At 44.0% G+C, this 17,968-nt stretch overlaps 2 protein-coding genes across 5 annotated transcripts; both read right to left on the reverse strand.

The window, feature by feature from the left end:
- Window positions 1-223: 223 nt before the first annotated feature.
- Window positions 224-6,538, reverse strand: gpr4 (G protein-coupled receptor 4). Of its 3 annotated transcripts, XM_068651340.1 has the most exons (5): window positions 6,368-6,538; window positions 3,180-3,247; window positions 1,875-2,425; window positions 1,511-1,775; window positions 224-1,360 (listed from the first exon to the last, which is right to left on the reverse strand). In XM_068651340.1, the coding sequence occupies exons 3-5, from the start codon at window positions 2,034-2,036 to the stop codon at window positions 642-644; spliced, it is 1,146 nt and encodes a 381-aa protein (XP_068507441.1). In that variant the 5' UTR covers window positions 2,037-2,425; window positions 3,180-3,247; window positions 6,368-6,538; the 3' UTR covers window positions 224-641. The 3 variants fall into 3 exon arrangements, with proteins under 3 accessions (XP_068507441.1, XP_049582377.1, XP_049582380.1); XM_049726420.2 differs by lacking the exon at window positions 3,180-3,247 and having other exon boundaries at window positions 6,368-6,537; XM_049726423.2 differs by lacking the exons at window positions 3,180-3,247; window positions 6,368-6,538 and adding an exon at window positions 2,635-2,852.
- A 1,197-nt stretch (window positions 6,539-7,735) lies between these two features.
- Window positions 7,736-17,855, reverse strand: eml2 (EMAP like 2). Of its 2 annotated transcripts, XM_049724920.2 has the most exons (22): window positions 17,659-17,855; window positions 15,228-15,452; window positions 15,000-15,117; window positions 14,821-14,925; window positions 12,689-12,717; window positions 12,475-12,604; window positions 12,130-12,279; window positions 11,831-11,900; window positions 11,637-11,747; window positions 11,471-11,566; window positions 11,269-11,403; window positions 11,024-11,123; window positions 10,784-10,938; window positions 10,586-10,711; window positions 10,151-10,282; window positions 10,009-10,076; window positions 9,847-9,935; window positions 9,684-9,781; window positions 9,375-9,462; window positions 9,211-9,306; window positions 8,865-8,995; window positions 7,736-8,749 (listed from the first exon to the last, which is right to left on the reverse strand). In XM_049724920.2, exons 1-22 carry the CDS (start codon window positions 17,753-17,755, stop codon window positions 8,624-8,626), a joined length of 2,475 nt encoding a protein of 824 aa, XP_049580877.1. In that variant the 5' UTR covers window positions 17,756-17,855; the 3' UTR covers window positions 7,736-8,623. The 2 variants fall into 2 exon arrangements, with proteins under 2 accessions (XP_049580877.1, XP_049580879.1); XM_049724922.2 differs by lacking the exons at window positions 14,821-14,925; window positions 15,000-15,117; window positions 15,228-15,452; window positions 17,659-17,855 and adding an exon at window positions 14,142-14,283.
- Between the last annotated feature and the right edge of the window lie 113 nt (window positions 17,856-17,968).

Here is a 17,968-nt window from a genome sequence, read left to right on the forward strand (position 1 = left end):
GCTGTTTTTTTCTGCTTTTGATCTGTAAATGGATTCTGGGTCACATTGGTCACGCTGGTAGGAGGAATAAATGGCACACATTCAGAAGCCGTAACAACGGGATTAAATCCATTTTTCAAACATCCATCCAAAAATAAATATACGGTCGTTGCCCAATGATAAGAACGTGTTGCTGAGAAATATACGCTTTTCTTGGCATCCCTAAAATTTTAGTGTGCGTTGGTGAGGTGACATTTTTTATTTTGCTCATAAACAAAACAATGAATAACTTACAAACTTATATAATAAAAAAAAACAGGATACACATTAACTAGAGTGTCCATTTGTGCATTAAAATTGCAAACATCGGCCGATGTGGCCGACAAGTTACAGTTGATGGAGGAAGGAATCTTAGAATCCAAAAGACGAAGCTTCTTAATTTGTTGCGGTCAAACGCACTTAAGCTTGCTTCCTCTTCAGCAGGAAGCGTCATGCCCTCTGTCACTTTTGCAAAATGGCGTCTTCCGCTTTGGAAATGGTGTTTGCTCAATGGTGACAAATTTTGCCTTACCTTACCAACAGAAAATTAGTCAGCTCATTTGAAACCCAGAATTTCAATTTGAATCCCTAATCCTACTTTTTCATTTGATGTCCTTCTCAAGTCAGTGTCTGCCCGCGAGTATGCTCATCTGCAGACATTCCTCCTTGAGCGCCACCACTTCACTTTTATATCCGGCGGCCTGTCCGCCGTCGGCGTAGCCGCACGGCTGCTTCTTGGCCGCCAGGGGCGTTTCCAAGGTGACGGAGGCGCCGTTGAGCACGTCGGCCTGCGACGGCATGAAGGAACCCCTGCGGCACGCCACCGACATCAGAGCGGAAAGAGCTCGGCCCACGTCGTGCCTGGCGCCCTCGTTGACGAAGCAGTACAAAATGGGGTCGGCGACACAGTTGAGGCTGGTGAGAGCCAGCGTGACGTGGTAGGCGGGGAATAAGCGTTCCTCCGAACCGCAGTCGCACGGCCTCCGAAGAAACATCACGCTCCGCACCAGCAGGAGGACGTGGTACGGCCCGAAGCAGAACAACACGATTAGAATCAGACTCAGCGCCAGCCGCTGGATCTTGGCTTTCTCCTGCTGTTCGGTGGAGACGTTGCAACGCACGGCGGCCAGGATGCCGCGGTAGGCCACCAGCATGGCGGCCCACGGAGCCAGGAAGCCCAAGAAGATCCGGTACAGGTTCATGCCCGCCACCCAGTCCTGCATGGGGTACTTTTCGAAGCAGAAGGTGTGGTTGAAGCGGCCCTGGAAGAGCTCGTCGTGGAAGAGAGGCGCCGAGTTGGCTATGATTTCCATGAGCCACACGGTGGCGCTGACCAGGATTGCTGCATGGGGCCCAAAAATAAATAAGGCTTTTCTTTTAATCAATTAATTTTTATAAATTTTTAAAAACTGACCATGTATAGGCTTTTTTTTTCTGAAAAAAAAGACCATGTATAATAAAGCTTATTTTAATTAAAAAAATTGGGACATACCTGTCTTGACACGTCGCACCTTGACAAACCGTAGTGGGTAAGCCACCGCCAGGTAGCGGTCCAGCGAGATGCAGCAGAGGAAAGCGATGCTGACGTAGATGTTGGTGTAGAAGATAAAGCCAAAGAGTTTGCAGCTCTCCTGGCCGTGGATCCAATCGTCGCGCTGTAGGAAGTAGTCGATCCACAGCGGCAGCGTGCCGATGTACAGCAGGTCCGCCACGGACAGATTAATCAGGTACACGCCCAGCTCGTTGTGTTGCCGCACCTGGATGGAGTACGAGGCATCAAATCTAGCACCCTCTAGTGGCCCGGCATGCACGCTGAGCACAGTGAGAGTTTTTTGACTTTGTTCGTCGATGCTCACCTGCATGAGGGCGGCCCACAAGGCCAAGCAGTTGGTGGGCAGGCCCAGCACCATGACGATGATGTAGAGCGTGGGCTGGAAGTACTGATCCACCTTGCTGTCCACATTACAGAAGGAGATGTTGCACATTGTCGTCAATGTGTGTGAGTGTGCGTGATTCATATGTGCCAAGTCACTCTCAGCTTTGCGGCTTCCTGCTCGTCCGCCATTTTAACAACAACACGGTGTCCTCCTCTTCCTCCCAACCGGCTCGGGCCGAGGCGTCCTTCCCGTGATCTGTCATGACAACCGATTCCCGTCCAAGGGCCCTAAATTTATCATCATCCGCCGCCTCGGCCCCACCCCTCGTCAAGGCGCCGCGTCTGATTGGAGAGACGGAGGCTTGAATGGCGGTGAAATGGAAGCCGTCTTATCGACGCTGGACCGGGCCTCGTGGGGCCTGAGTGGGCCTCATCAATCTTTCAGAGATTAGCGTGCGTGTTTGTGTGTGCGTGTTTGCAGTCGCTGATGTTCTGGCTGGTCCACGACTTGGCACAGCTTGTGCACGCCACCTGGAACACAAACATTAACAAATACACTCAGATGTCTGCGGTTCGGTATTGAAGCATGAACAAAAGAACCGCATCATTCATAAATGAGGTAAATAAAAGAAGAGTTTGAATGAGGGATGAAAAAAGAAAAAAAAGAAGCCTTTTTGAAATTGTTTGAAAAAAAAAAAAGCATGACAAATCACATGACAACTCAAGGAACTCTAGAAAACCTTTCAAGGATCAAGCATGTCAGCAATGTGCTATCTATAAATAGACACCAGCAGACCCAGGTGCTCAGGCCAGACTTGACTGGAGAACCAAACAAAGACGGGAAGTCCAACGCGCTTGCACAACTGCGACAGGAAGTGAAACCTGACTCATTTTTAACACAAAGAACCTGAACTGTATTTGGACCTCATTGACACAGGTGAACCAAATATGTTAGCTAAGTGTGAAGTACTCACAACAGGAAGTCAACAAATACTCAAACACACTCATCGTCTCATCGGGAGAAACAGCGCCCCCTTCAGTCATTAGGCAGCAAATATCAGAAACGGAGAGAATTAAGACGTCAAGGTATCAAATCAACGCATTTTTTCGGCTGATCTCAAGTGTCCGCCGCTTTTTTTTTGTATTTTAAAAAGGTCGACTTGTCTTATCATGTTAATTATCAACAATAAGACCATTTGGAAACGGAAACTCTGCGTGTGTGCATGTTACGATCATGTTCAAGTAAAATTATGGCTGACAGAAACACACAAAGAGACACACACACCTCTTTCCTTCCTTCCTTCTTTGGAATGCCTGAAAAAGCATTTGTGGAATTTCAGGTGCGGTGCCAGACTGGGAATAAAAACACGATGACATCAGTAAAATGGATCCGTCACTTCCTGCGTGGAAGTCCAGTAAAGCCAGTGACCAAATAACGAATCGAAATATTAGGAGTGCTTTGCCAGTGGCTTTCTGAATGGCGAGACGAACAAACCCCAAAAATAATTCCAGATGCAAAAATCCATCGCTGATTAAAATTTGCAGTCGACCAGTTTCATCTCATATAGAATCTCATTCAAAAGAGTGTACCTAATAAAATGACAGGTTGTAAATAGCGGACGATTATTTCCCACATGGGCGGGCCCGCTCGTTAGACTTGCCTGGAGGCCGAAAATGACCGACTTTAATAAACGTGCACCTTCTGCTTCATTGATCGCATCTCACCGTGATCGGATAACCAAATGGGAATGAAAGAGATGATGTATGATATCTGGTGGGTCATTTCATTTCGCTTGTAGCATCGGATTTGCTGCCGGACAAGACCAGCCAGCTTCCTAATAAACAACCACACACACACACACACACACACACTTGCTAGTAAAAGCCAATAAACACGAGCGCTGCCTGGCAAGCGGCCGCACCTCGGACAAAAGGACGTGAACCGAAAGGAAAGGTTACACAATATTTGGATTCACAACATGAGGAGAAACTTGAGTCTGTTCACACACAAAAAAAACGTCATGTGAGCGAGAACATTGGCACCCAGAGAGCGCAAGTGAATTTTCCAAACGTCTCTCCTGTCTTGCAATGATACAATAGTGTGTGTGCTACAATGGCGGGTTGCTCGTGTGTGTTTGTCAGTGGGCTTCCTGGCTGCCTTCCTGTGTTCTGTCTTTTTTGTCTGATTGCTCGCTTGTGTTGTGGTTGCGCATGATGAGAGACATGTGCTCGTTTTTTTTTTCTTCCCTTTCTTTGCCGTCCTCGTTTTCACAAGCGACATTGATGGAATCGGATTTATCGGCAGACAATTTATTTTATTACGCCGTTAAGGGACAAATGAAAGCTGATAGAGGCCCTTCGCGTAATATTTTTTATGGGGAATCTTCAAAATGAGAATCATGTGTAGAACTTTCCGGGCTGAGAACGGTTCCCTGTGGGATGCCAGGAACAAAAATATCCTCTTCTTTCTGCCTGAATTATTTAAATGCAATTCTTCTGTGATTGACAGCAAACATTTTGTATTTCCGAGCATCCCCGCCTGCGAAATACATTTCTCGCCACTATAAATATATCCCATCAAAATAATTGGTTTTGATTCTTCAAGAGGGTCATTAATGTTTTAGTGAATCATCCTTGATGCTTTTCAAAGTGCTCAAGACAAACATCAGCAGGCAGGAATTTCCCCATGCTGAATTCCCCGCATCACGGGACTCATTGCTGCTTGATTACTAATTTTTATAGTCCCTTAACTGTGCAGTTACGTAAGCAGAGTTCAGAGGTTATTCAAATAGTACATCCAATTGAGTGAGAGTTGATTTTTGAAGACCACCCGGGTCTCGTCAACTTCAATGCGAACCTCAAAAATCAATAAAACGGCATATCGATGTCAGATCACCGTGGCAACGAAGCAGTCAATCAAATGGCTCCACGTTACAGATGAAAAAAAGGAAAAGTCATGTTTCACAAAAATAATAACTTCACATTTGTTGCATTCGTTTAGCCAATTTTTTTTTTACTAAGGTGAGCGAATGTTGTTGTTCCGCCATACTTGATCGATTTGAATACAAAACATTTAGATGGAGGACAGGGAACAAGTCGGTCCTGACATCCTGGCGACTTCCTGTCCAGTCGTCATGGAGATGGAGGAATTACGCAATACTAAATAGTTGCTGCTGTTTTTATCTAATCAACCAACGAGCGGTGACATAGAAACATCTGGCTGATTGTCTTTGCTTCTCATGACATCCTCTCAAGAACTCTGACTTTTATCTTCCATGCATGTTTTATTTTTGGATAGTTTCTAATTGCACAGGGGGGGGGGGGTGTTAGGAAAAGCCGACTAAAACATCTGAACTTTAAAAATATTTTTGATACATTTCATATCGCCTGGCATTTGAACAGGGGTGTGTAGACTTTTTATACTCACTTGATCATCATTTCTTTTTAAGCGGTAAGGCTTGTTTGTCTCAAATGAAGTGTGCAAAAAAAAAAAAAAAAAGATCTCGCATGTGGACCGCAGACGTCTGTCCTGTCCAGCTTGGAGGTTGCATCTCCAATTTCACAGCGCATCCTTCCTCACGGGCAAACATTTAAGTTTGTACGCTGCTGACATCACTATGCTCATTAAAAAAAAAGTTTAATACAATATATTTATCCTACATTTTGTTCTATTTCTTCCTCTCAGTGGTGGAGTATAGTAAAAAATGCCGGTGTTGCGTTGAGGACAAAGGCCAGCAGAGAGGATTGTGGAAAAAATGCGCAAAGCAAGAATTCTGGAGGAGGAACTGAGTAAGCATTGTTGATTGTTGGAAACATCAGGAAACGTTTGGGATTAGCAGACACGCACACGCGCTTGGCATTGTCGCCTACTTGACTCGATAATACTAACAATTTACATCTGGGGTCACCGACTAGGCGCCCCCCCCAAGGGCCTCATGGGATATTGTGATTTCCTAGGAATGGTGTATAAGTGACATTATTTTATTGGCCCTCACCTTTGTGGTCCAGTTTGACCCCAGCTTGTTTGAACTCACAGTTGTCAGCCCCCCTGGCACCGGCAACAAACTCTTTTGTGTTTGTTGTGTGGACAGGTTTTCTTTTAAACACACACAAGCAGTTCTAAAAAGGAGGATTTGTGTAATCTAAACCTCAACACAGAACTGGTTTGTGTCTATTTTAAGTCTAAGCCCATTCATTAGAATTGTTCAAAAACGTATTTAACTCCATTTAATACATTAGAAATCTTGTAGGTTGACTTTGCTTGACGCCTATGTGTGTTTTAACACAATTTCAAAGTGTGGAAACATTAATTGTGTTAGAGAGCAAGAGTCATAATATTATTCAAATAAAAATATTATCCCAGCCCCAACCTGCACGTCGAAAAAGATTTATACAGATGTGAAAAAGAGCAATATTAGTCAGCAGCACAAAAATGTGTTGATGGAAAGGCAGACAAATAAAGTTTCTACTCACATTCACTTTTCAATCCACAGCAAATAAAATAAGCAGTCAAATCCAACACAGATGTGGAAAAAAAATTATTAAAAAAAAAGTCTATCAATTATTTGCCGCCGGTAAAAGAAAGAAGAGTATCATGCATGTGAATCGAGGGGTGGCCGGCTGCACACTGAGACGAGCGAGAGAGACCACCGGAGGGAGGGGGGGGGGGGGGGGCGAAATGAGTGAATGAGGGTGGAGACGTAAACAGCTGCTACGCGACGTTACTTCCTGCGAGCTCCGCCAACATGTGCACCCTCCTTTACATTCTTCCTATACTATACACAAACATGGACGCCGTCTCTCTCTCTCTCCACCCACATGTAATCCATACACAAGACGCGCACATGGTTTGCCAATAAACAATCAATGCTTTTTAATGAAAACGATGTGCAGGAATGTGAGGAGGGGGGTCAACGAGTCCTTCTCGGTCTTTCTATTCAAGTGGAGTCCACAGAAGATGCCACTTTTTGTTTTTCTCCAAGAAGGCGAAACCATTGTGGACTTTGACGCAAAAATGTAGTCCGAGTAGTTCTTAAATTTGCTTCCTTTTTTTTTTTTTTTCATAGATGTCTATTTGGAGTTGATTAATTGTTCAGCAAAGAGCAAACCACATTTACCCATGACATTGTGCGCGTGAGCGCGCGTGCAAAAAAATAAGGTCGGAGCTTCGGGGGCAGTCGCTATATTCCAATTAAATGAAATGTTCCAGAATGTTTGCTCTTCCCACGACTTGTTGTCACATAGTCAACAAAAGTATTGAGACACAAAGGCAGCAACAACTGCATCCGGGAATTTCTTGCTCGTTTTATGGACTTCATTTTGTTTAGCCCAAAGTTTTATCAGCACGCAAAACCTCTAAGAGAGAGAGGGAGGGAAAAAAAGGACATTATTCTGGGCATACATTCAGACCAGCAAACAGAAGGGACCTCATGAGGCAGCTGAAAACAAATGAGAATTATTTACATTTTTGGTTGACAGCCGAGTTTATCACCGCTTTGACTTGAAATCTTAATTTACGAATAAATCCTGCTACGTCTCTGCACTGCTTGTGCCATTTTAGGATTGCTAGCGCTGCTATTTTGTTGAAACTGGATAGATCTTTGTTTATTCATCACATGGCATTATGAACGATTGTGTTTGAGAGTCATGCTTGTGCACGAGTGAGGGCCACAGCTTGGTTCACTCGGACACACTCAAATGTTGTTTACTCAATGAAACTGCCCCCTCTAGTGTTACATAATAGAACTGCATTCTCATTCATTTGCAGGGAAAAATGAAAACACCGCGATTAATATATTTTTTATTGCTAATGAGAAGACAAAAGAAACAAAAAATGCCATATTTGGTTAAAAACTTTATTAACAAATAAAAAGGCCACACAAACACAGTTAAGCTGCCTGTCAACCACTAGAAGCGACATGCCCACATCAGACATATCCTATTAAATATATTAAATGCTTCAATATTAAAATAGCACAGCCACTCGGATACACCGCATTACACATATATGTATTTTTATAATTTGTATATAGTGCATTTTGTAAATCTATTGACCACTTTCGAAGCAACTCGCTCATGCACTAGTTGCACTGTAGCGCCACCTGGTGCACGTTATGCACTTATATGAACAGTATGACAGCAGGTCAGAAATCATCATTGGACCTGAGGGATGAGTTCGAGAGGGAGGAAGAGAAGAGTGGTGATGGAGAAAAAAGGGAAAGGTGGTGAAGGAGAAGGAATAGAGGAGGACGGCAAAAGGAGGAAGCTCACCATCTTAGTAAGCGAAAAGGAAGGAAGAGGAAGAGAAGCATATTGCTGTGGAGGCGAGAGGCAAGGCAGCCGGGCCACTCTTAAAGGGACAGGATGCTGTTTTTGTTGTTTACATTCACAACTGTGTATCTGCGAGGTCGAGCTTGCACCACATTTTTAGCATTAGCGCTTTTTGCATCTACAATGTTTTAAAAGGAGCCCAGCACAGCCAGCAATTCATCTTCAGCTCTTCACAGTGATAACGAAACAAAGCCCACATTAGGATACAGTCAGTTTGCACGCAAACGATACTTTTTTTTTGTTACATTTAACATCCTGCTGCTCTTTTGAACACTAACTAAAAATTTATGCACCATAGTAAACATTCATTTCATCCAGCGTGTATTAACGTGCAGGCACGTAAGGAAAAAAGATAGTGCTGCCCTCCAGTGGACAGGAGGCCACCAAAGTAGGAATTACCTAAGCGACCAGCCACTGGAGGATGCTGGCGTCTTTTCCTCCAGTGGAGATGAGGCGGCTGTCATCGTGCAGGAAGGCTACGCTGGTCACGTGACTGCTGTGGCCACCATATTCGTGGCCTGGGGCCTAGAATATTTAAATATTTAACAAGGGTTCAACAAAGTACCACAACCAGAATAAACCCATACGGATGTTAGCATAGCAAGTTAGCACGGAAAACGAGAGGAGGGAGGGAACTCACCCTGGGTTGGGAGCACGGGAACGAGAGCAAATGCACTTTGCCAAAATCGTCAGCCGATGCCAGCAGGGAGTCGTCGTGTGACCGGCACACGCCGTTGATGTCTGTGCCATCTGCGCCGTCTGGCCAAATTCCTGTAAAACCACAAAAAAAAAAAAGTAGGCATAAAAACCAGTATTACAGTTTTTAATCATTCTTAAGAAAAACAGCAGACTAGCCTTGAAATAAATAAAAACAAATATACTGCCATCTAGTGGTTGACAGTGGTATTACAAAAGGATACAATCAATAAAATAAAAAGGTGCATAGCGGGACCGCAAAACTACAACCTGGAAATAGCCTAACCTACCAAAGGTGTTGAAGCTCAGCGTGCAGGTGGATGTGGCCCACGTGAGGTTTCGTACGGTGTCCATGTTGGTCACGTGTTTGCCGCTGGGTGCCTCCCCTGGAACACGCAACACCTTTACCATGTATTCATGTACGCACAAACAACAACGGGAAGAGAGCACTCACAAAAGAGGATCTCATAGTCTCCTGAGTTGGTGACCAGGTAGTGACTGTCAGAGGACCAGTCCACGTGGGTCACGAAGCTGGAGTGACCCTGAGGAACGCAAATTAGAATAATAATCATTACGATAAGAATCTGTAAAGTTGCGAGTAGAAATAAATGACACTAGCACCCCCTGGAATTTGCCCTGAAAAACAAAATGGCTTCTAAACATTTGCTTGCCAAATTTGTGCCCGTAAGACCACGTGAAAAATATTTTCTGCTGTGTTTGCTCATTGTTGCTAGGCAGATTTTTTTTTTTTTTTGATACTCACAGTACATTTTCCTGTGCGGTTGTACTTGCGTCCGTTCTCTGTCACGGCGTAGATGTAAACAAAGTTGTCGTGGGAGGACACCGCCAGGAAGTTGCCGTCTGACACAAAGGCATTGTGGTCAAGTTAGCGTCAAATGCTAACAATCAGGGAGGTTGTGTTTTACCTGGAGAATATTTGACGTTGGAAATGATCTCATTGCCGTCTGTGTGCATAGACACAAGATCACGAGTGTCTGTGTCCAACACTAACCATCTGAAACATACACACACGCACAGATTAAGAGGGAAACACACATTTGCAACAAAAAAATATGAAGGTCATGTACCTTCCAGTCATGGTGCCTACAGCCAGAACTTCACCGTTGGGATGAAAACACGCACACCTTGCAGGATCCTACAAACACAAACTTTTGTAGGACATTTGGAACATCTTGTTAATGCTATAAACGTTTTGCTTTTTTAAATGACCTCAATGCTCTTGGTCCAGATGGGCTGGTGGGAGTTTGTGTCCCACAGGTGAACTTGTTTATCCTGACAGCAGGTGGCAAACTGATCCAGATTCGAATGCACAGCCAGACCCCAAAGCTCGTCCGTGTGACCCTGAGCACAATCCCGGGGGTACATCCCACAGTCAGTTAGCATCTAGCATGTCAGCCAGTTTAGCTGGTTAGCTCATGCTAGCCAAATTAGCATCTTAGTATTTAGCATGCTAGCTGCTGCAATTATATCCAAATATGGAATTTAGCATGTTAGCATCTAGCATGTCAGCCAGTTTAGCAGGTTAGCTCATGCTAGTCAAATTAGCATCTTAGTATTTAGCATGTTAGCTGCTACAATTATATCCAAATAAGCAATTTAGCATGTTAGCGTATTTTATTGTAACGGTGCTAAGGATGGGTTTACCTGTACGATGGGTGTCAGTGTGTCAGGGAAGGCCGCTTTGAGAATTGCGTTCTTGGTGGTGCCGATGAAGAGTTCACCTCCTTTGCCTTCTGTGATGGCCCGAACTGGACCAAACGGGTCACCCACCTGTAAAAAGCGGTTCATTTATATTCAGTATCGATGTATACCGCTATAATGTCATCCTAAACTCATCCTGACCTCCATGTCCGCTTGCTTGCGATAGTCCCGATCCCACAGCGCCACCTTGCGGTCCTTCCCTCCTCCAGACACCATGGTGCCGTCTTTCAGGACACAGATGGAGAAGATACCGCCTTCGTGGGCCCCCGGCAAGACCTGGCTGATGCGATTCCCACCTGTTTGTCCGCCCCAAGACGACTCATCACAACTTGCACACGCTCGCTACACTTTCGGTATTTATTGTATACAAATGTGGTTTACCTTTGGCCCAAACGTAGATGTTTCCACTGGAGTCTCCGGTGATGGCATCTCCGTTCTCGGCAAACGCCACGCACAACACGTATTTCGGTTTCTCATGTTTCTACAGTGGAAAATAGAGCGACATGGAGTACCTCAAGGCTTAGTACTAATCCCACTATTTATATATACAACATTTTATTTCTGTTTAAAAAAAAAACATAACATGTAGACTATTAAGGCCAAAAAGAGAGAGTGATGTTGATCACCTCAAAGAGTCCTTGCTTCTTGGCCAGCGTGTTTCCCTCCAAGCTCCAGAAGTTGATGTGTGATTTTCCGCAGGTGACTATCAGGTTAGCGTCCATGGGGTGGAAGATGGCCGCTAGCACCGAGTCGTTAGAGCACTGCGAAGATGTCAGGGTGCCTTTAGCGTTCCAAAAAGCAACATCGAGGTGGACTTCAGATGCTAACCTTGACGTCAGCGAGTTGCTTCTCCTTCTGCCAGTTCCACACAGACAGGATGTGGTCGTTGGCATCATCGACAGCACACAGGAAGCTGCCACCATTCTACAGGGTTGAAGTCACGCTTTGAAACTTTGACCAAATGGAAAGTTGAAGTCTAGTTGGCGCTACTTACTGATTTGGAGAATGACACACAGGTTACTGCTCGGTCGAAGACACCAACACCCAGCACGTGGAGAGTGTTCAGGCTTACTGAGTCCCACACCCGGACGTGGGGCGCTAGCAGCTGAACATGCACAAAAGTATTTTTGCATAGTAGCACATAGCATACACGTTTAGCATCTAGCATGCTAGTGAGCGTTTATGTACCTTTCCATCTTTAGTATTTCCTGCCACTTGTCCCGTTGCTATGGTAACCATGTCAGGATGCACACTCAAGCTGAGAAGATAAAAGTTTGCATTAGCCCATTGTGCTAACATGTTAGCCAAACATGTTTTGTTGTGCTAAAAGTGTAGTTTAGCTTTAGCCGCTAGCTGAACATGCAGTACATCAGAGTAGACTCTAGTATTTTAGTATTTTACGGTTTTCCATGTTATATATTTTAAATATATACTAGTTTAGCTTCTAATTTGTCCGGTTGTCAAGAGATGAATTTGTAGCATCTCACCACTTGACATCGTCATTGTGCCCCAAGTAGTGTCTCTGCTGCTGTTCGTCGGTATTGTACAGGACCACCACGGAGGCGTTGAAATAGACAATCTCCCCAGTAGGCAGAAGGTACAAATTGGAGCGACAATCACGCCCACGGTAGCCGTAGCTGTAGCCGCGCCATCACGGAAAATAAATATAATGTAGAATACCCACATGAAATTGTGATGCGGAAAATGCACACCCACGACACTCTAAAATTATTGGTTACGAAAATAGCCCCCGGGATAGCATAGCTTAGCATAAAGTTTTTTTAATAGCTGCTAAGAGGAAAAGAGGGCGGAGCATTTTCGTTGAAGGATACACCCATTCCAGTTTGAGCTTGTGGTCAGGTAGCGCCACCTTGTGGTCCAAGCTGTAGCTCTCTCTTAGCTGGTCGGGCACATGCATGGTGACAGGACGTCCGCGCAGGAACATCCTCACGTAGCCGTCCTCTGATGGAGAGAGAGGAAGGGATGATTAAAATTTTAAAATATCCAGCTTATTCCTGATCCTTTGCACGACGGAAAGTCTCTTACCTGCATTATATGCGCATTCTTTGGATTTACTGAAATTGAGGGAAGAAAAGTTAGAGTTAGTTAGATGTTAGCCAAACATATTTTAGCATGTTAGACCCAATTCTCCAATCAGAATGTTTGTTAGCAGGAGGTTAGCCTCAAGTTATCCAAATGCACTTTTAGCATGTTGACCAAAAGTTCCTTTTAGCCTTTAGCATATTAGCCTCAAGTTCATGGACACTCTTGTTTTTCCTGTTCCGTGTCTGGAGAGTTTGACTTTTTCTGGCGGTTTCCACGGAAACGCTGACTTGATGCCAGGCAAAAAAAAAAAAAAAAAAGGCTGAGAGGCTCATCAAACACACAAAGAGGTGTTTTGTCTCCAATAATGTGTGTGTGCGTGTCCCATTTCTAGCCAACGCAGTGAGAAGTTAATGAGAGCAGGGCATGCTGGGTACTTAACCACAGCCAAATAGTTGGGACAAACACGGGCACCAATTTGATGAGCACTTATCAGAAGCAGTCAGAGGTCGCCAACGGATGCGTGCGTTCACGATTCAGTCATGTGTGCTGCTGCTTATCATCATCATAATAACATAATCCTTTCTTTAGACTCACACACACACACATCTTTTAAGAGATTAGTGTTGCATTCACACATTTAGTGTGTAGTTTGTGCCGAGCTTGCACAAAACACATTCAATTGATTAAAGCTTAAGTTGTGAGTCCTGCGTCAGTTGTTTATTGATGTTTGTTTTCATTCTGGTTCCAACCAGTTTTTACATGTGCATGAAATTTTAAGATTTTCCTTTTTTTTTCGTTTTAAAGGGTGTGACTGACTTTATGTTTTTCATTGTCGGCCATATGGGAAATGTTAATGCGTTGTTACTTTGCTTCTAATGGACTCGCAAGAACCACAAATTGCACTCCATTGGATTTTTTTTTTTTTTTTTTTGCGCGCGTCTGAGTGCATGCGCGTGCGGATGATGTAATCACATTTAAACAACAAAACACTGCGGAAAAACTAACACAACTCAATCCATTCTCGTGTGTGTGTCTGCGACGCTCATATTTAAGATACTTACAGTTCTTGCTGCATAAATTATTATCAAACACATGCGAGGAGCACTTGAACGCAACACAAGGAGACGCTTATTCGGTCGCGCGTGCGCTTGTGCGCGTCCAGACGGACGCCTTCCAGCATTGGCTCCAGTCAATAAATAAAGCCTCGGTGTGTATGAATAATGCACACACATACACAATAAAACTTTAGACAACTTTGCAACCCAAAAAAACTAATTCTATGTGTTGTCCCCCTCCACCCCCGGCTCGATATTCAATCGTTGAAAGTTCAAATTACACTCGATAAATATGAACTTGAACGCAACATCTCTCACGAAAAACGTCCAAGCTGCACGATGATGCGAGAGATTGATTACATAATCGATCGGAAGTTATAAAACCTTATAAAGTTTACCTGCTTGATTTCTTCATGGCTGCTTGCGTCCGCTACGACAGTTCGTGACCGTTACTGCACGTTGCTTGCGTGTGTTTGCGGCGCTCAGCAACACTTTTTCACTTCCTCATTAAGTCTGCCAACTCATATTCGGCTCTCGACCAATCAGAAGTCAGTTTCTGAACTCTCCAACCCCACCCCCGCCCCGCCCCCTTTTCCAATGTAGAAATACGATGCTATCAGCGGCTGAAACGAGGAGCACTGCACCATCTCGTTCCCGTCTCACGTTCGCTTTTCATGACTAATTGTTGTTAAAAAATATACAACTCCATCATACTGGCTGCTCCTAATATTTTGAACATCTTGTCAATGGAAGCAATATACAAACACAGTCATGATTGATTATAATGAATTGATCTGTCAATCAATAGTGAGGAGAAAGTCAGCAAACGTGCTGCGTTCGCTGTTCCTGGGACATATCGATTGTTCACAAGAGAATTGCATGAAAAAATGTTGTGTCATGCTGCGGTGCAGTTTCGCACTCGCCCGCTCGTCTCCATCATTCTAAGCAATTGTATATATACTGTACAGCAAAGATTCCCCTGGATGTATTAATTAGCATAAGTATGATTAAAATATATATATATACACATTAAACAGTTTTAAAATACTCGTAGGTAAATTGTAGAGTGAGATTCACCTTTTTCCGCCTGTAGAACTACTGGATGAAGTTGTTCGACTTCTACTCTCGGCCGCTGCCACTTCCCTCCTGGCCAGCGTGAGGCGCTCTGTCGACATGCTCTTCCTGGACAGACACGTGGCATTATAGTATATAAATCAATCTATGCACACATGGATCCATGTTCTAATATTAGCTACCGCTTGATGGAGTTCAGCACGTCCTTCTTGGGCGAGGACGGCGATGAGAGAAGGCGTTTGTGTTGTACGTATCCGTTGCTCAGCGGCTTGGAAGGAAGAGCCTGAAGGAGCTGACGAACTGAAAATGATTTTACTCCAATAAATGTGTGGCTGTCAGTGCATCATGCGATTTGTGCACAAACGAGCTAATTAGCCGTAGCCACTCTCACAACAGACAACCGTACTCACCCTTGGCGGGCGGGGCCGTGCCGGGCATAGACCGCCTCCCGGTGGCGTGGACACCTCCCGGCTGCGAGGCCAGACTCTTCTCCTCGCAGCAGCCGAGACGACGCAGGGCGTCGGCCAGAGCCGCTTTCAGAAGCTGGATGTCGTCCTCCTGAAGCTGAAGCCGCTGCTCAAGGTGGGACACGCGGTCCTCCATCTCCATGTTGCTGGCTGCCGACATGGTATCATCTGCACGGAGGAACACATTATTTAAAACATTTAGAAGGCCGCAGCCAAGCCCAATTAATTGTTTTAAACCCAAATGTCAAGATTCCTTGGTCTCCTCGGGTTTTTTTTTTTGGTTTACTCACTTGGTTTTTGAATGTGTTAGGAGGTAAAGGAACAATAAGAGCTTACAGGAAACCTGATCATGTTTAATAATTCAGCGTCTTCGTATTACAATTTAACAATAAGACTACCCATCAACCCTAGCACCTAAATCTACCCATCTGGTCCAATCACGTCACTGATAAAGTCGACAGGAAGTAATTGGAGACTCTTTTGCTTAAACCAGATCAAGATAGTCAACGTATGAACAATGAACCGGTCTACAGTATTCAAAACATCTCAGGTCCTTAACACAATTGCTGCTATTGTTGCTTTAAACACGGACATCCTTGACAACTCACTTTTTTACACCCTAACTGATAATGTGCTCAGGACATTGGAAAATAGTAATTGCTAGTGCTCCTAGATTTCTTGTTCAAGTTTTCCTTTTTTTTTTTTCAAAATAATAAATTCATTAAGATTAATATAAAGTAATATCAATGTATTATTATTAATATTAAGTAATGGGGAAAGTACATGTGGTACATGTGGTGAAGTTACACTACGCTAAATTACGACTCGCCTGTATACGATAAAACCCCGTAAAATCAATTCCTAAAAAATCTGCAACATAATATAGGGGCGCAATCCACGGGTCTCGATATAGCAAAGTGTAGCCGAATCGGTGCCACGAAAGAGGTTGGCCTGAGCTATATAACCTTGAAAACTATACACACACACACGTAATATCTGCTTGCTATTCATCCAGCACCACGGATAGCACTAGGGTGAGGTGGCAAGGTGAGAAAAAGTCCCATGATCATTGTCAGGAAGCTTAAAAATGATCACAAAGAGGATGGAAAATGGGGAGACATTGATGATGATGATGATGATGATGGAGCAGGTCCGGCCTACCTGCCATCTTGCTGGTTTGCTGGCTGCTGTCCATCAAAGACTCCGCAGAGCAACTATCAGGCAGGCGCGGCATCCACTCAGCACAAACCCCTCCCCCAGTCTCTTCCTCATCACCCAGACCCTAGCCCCCCACCACCAACCTTGTGCTCCTCCAGCACCCTAAACCCCTCCCGCCTGCACTCACGCCCCTGCAGGACTATTCGTAGAAACCACGCCCACTTCCTGCTTCCATCACCCTATCGCTTCCTTACATGCACACAAGGATCAATAAAATCAAGCACCACTAGGAAGAGATGCTGCAAAGAGCACAAGATCAACACACACACGACTGCATGGCAGTGAACAATCAGCAGGTGGCGCTGTCGTATACAACAAACATCCAAAGAGGAAGATGTCTGATCTCAGTGGCCGGTTCATTAGCTACACGAACACGTCTTTTCCAAAACTTGATTCTGTGTCAATCCAAATAAAATTTCTTGAATTAATGGTCAAAATATGGTGAATGTAATTTTTAAAGCAACAAAGCGCCTTGAGTGTAACACTCAAAAGCAAGTGCATTAAAATTATACAATGTAATGTTTAGAAAAACAAAATGCCCTAATTATTAAATAGGGCAAACAAAAAAGGCCTAAATATAACATTAAAGACAAATAAATCATGTATTTTTTGTATTACTTTCTTCTTCTTGTTTGATTATTAAAAGGGCCTGACAATTCTGGTCTCCAGCGCCACCTGTTGCTTCGGCAAGCATACTGCCACAGCCAATTCAAGCACGTTTTTATAAATACTTGTCGAGTGAGGAAATAAAAATACAGACAAATTAATATTAAAAGAATTTCACCGCATCAGAAAAACGTTTCCTGATTTGATGAACGTTTGACACTCAATTTTGACACAAATGTCCAAATATCAACAGGGACCAACACATTTAAATCAACTGAGGGGATTGTGAATTGATTGACATAAATATATTGTCCAAATATGTAATAATTGTCGCAAAATATAGTTGAAAATAACACGTTTCATTCCAGTGATATTTGAGATCAAACTGAGCATTTTAGGCGTCTTTATTTTCAATTCGATTAATATTTCTGGGGCATTTGATGCCAATTTGAGTGTGTGAAATTTTAAATACACAAGCGTCTTGAACATAGACCGTTGTATATTGTGATTCTCTGTGTGTGTATACGTGTGTGTGTGTGTGCCCGCTAACCGTTGTTGCAGTACTGCATAAGCAGGTTGTTGCTGTCGTACAAGCTCCCGCACGAAGACATCATCTTCCTCTTATCCGATCCTCTTTTTCCGTCCATCCTGTCTTTTGTCTTTCTCCTTCCTTCTCCTTCGCACCTTTACCTGCTGCCGCCTTCTCGCGCCTACCGTTCCGTCTGACTCCAAGTTAAATTGACACGCAGATCCGCACTTCCGTGGGGGCACTTTCAAAGTAAAGACAAAATAACAGCCTTTGTATATTTCATAATCAGATACGCGTACCCTGATGTTTTTATTGTTTTATAAAAAAACAG

Source organism: Syngnathus scovelli, chromosome 7 (genome assembly GCF_024217435.2).
Source record: "Syngnathus scovelli strain Florida chromosome 7, RoL_Ssco_1.2, whole genome shotgun sequence".
Taxonomy (NCBI): domain Eukaryota; kingdom Metazoa; phylum Chordata; class Actinopteri; order Syngnathiformes; family Syngnathidae; genus Syngnathus; species Syngnathus scovelli.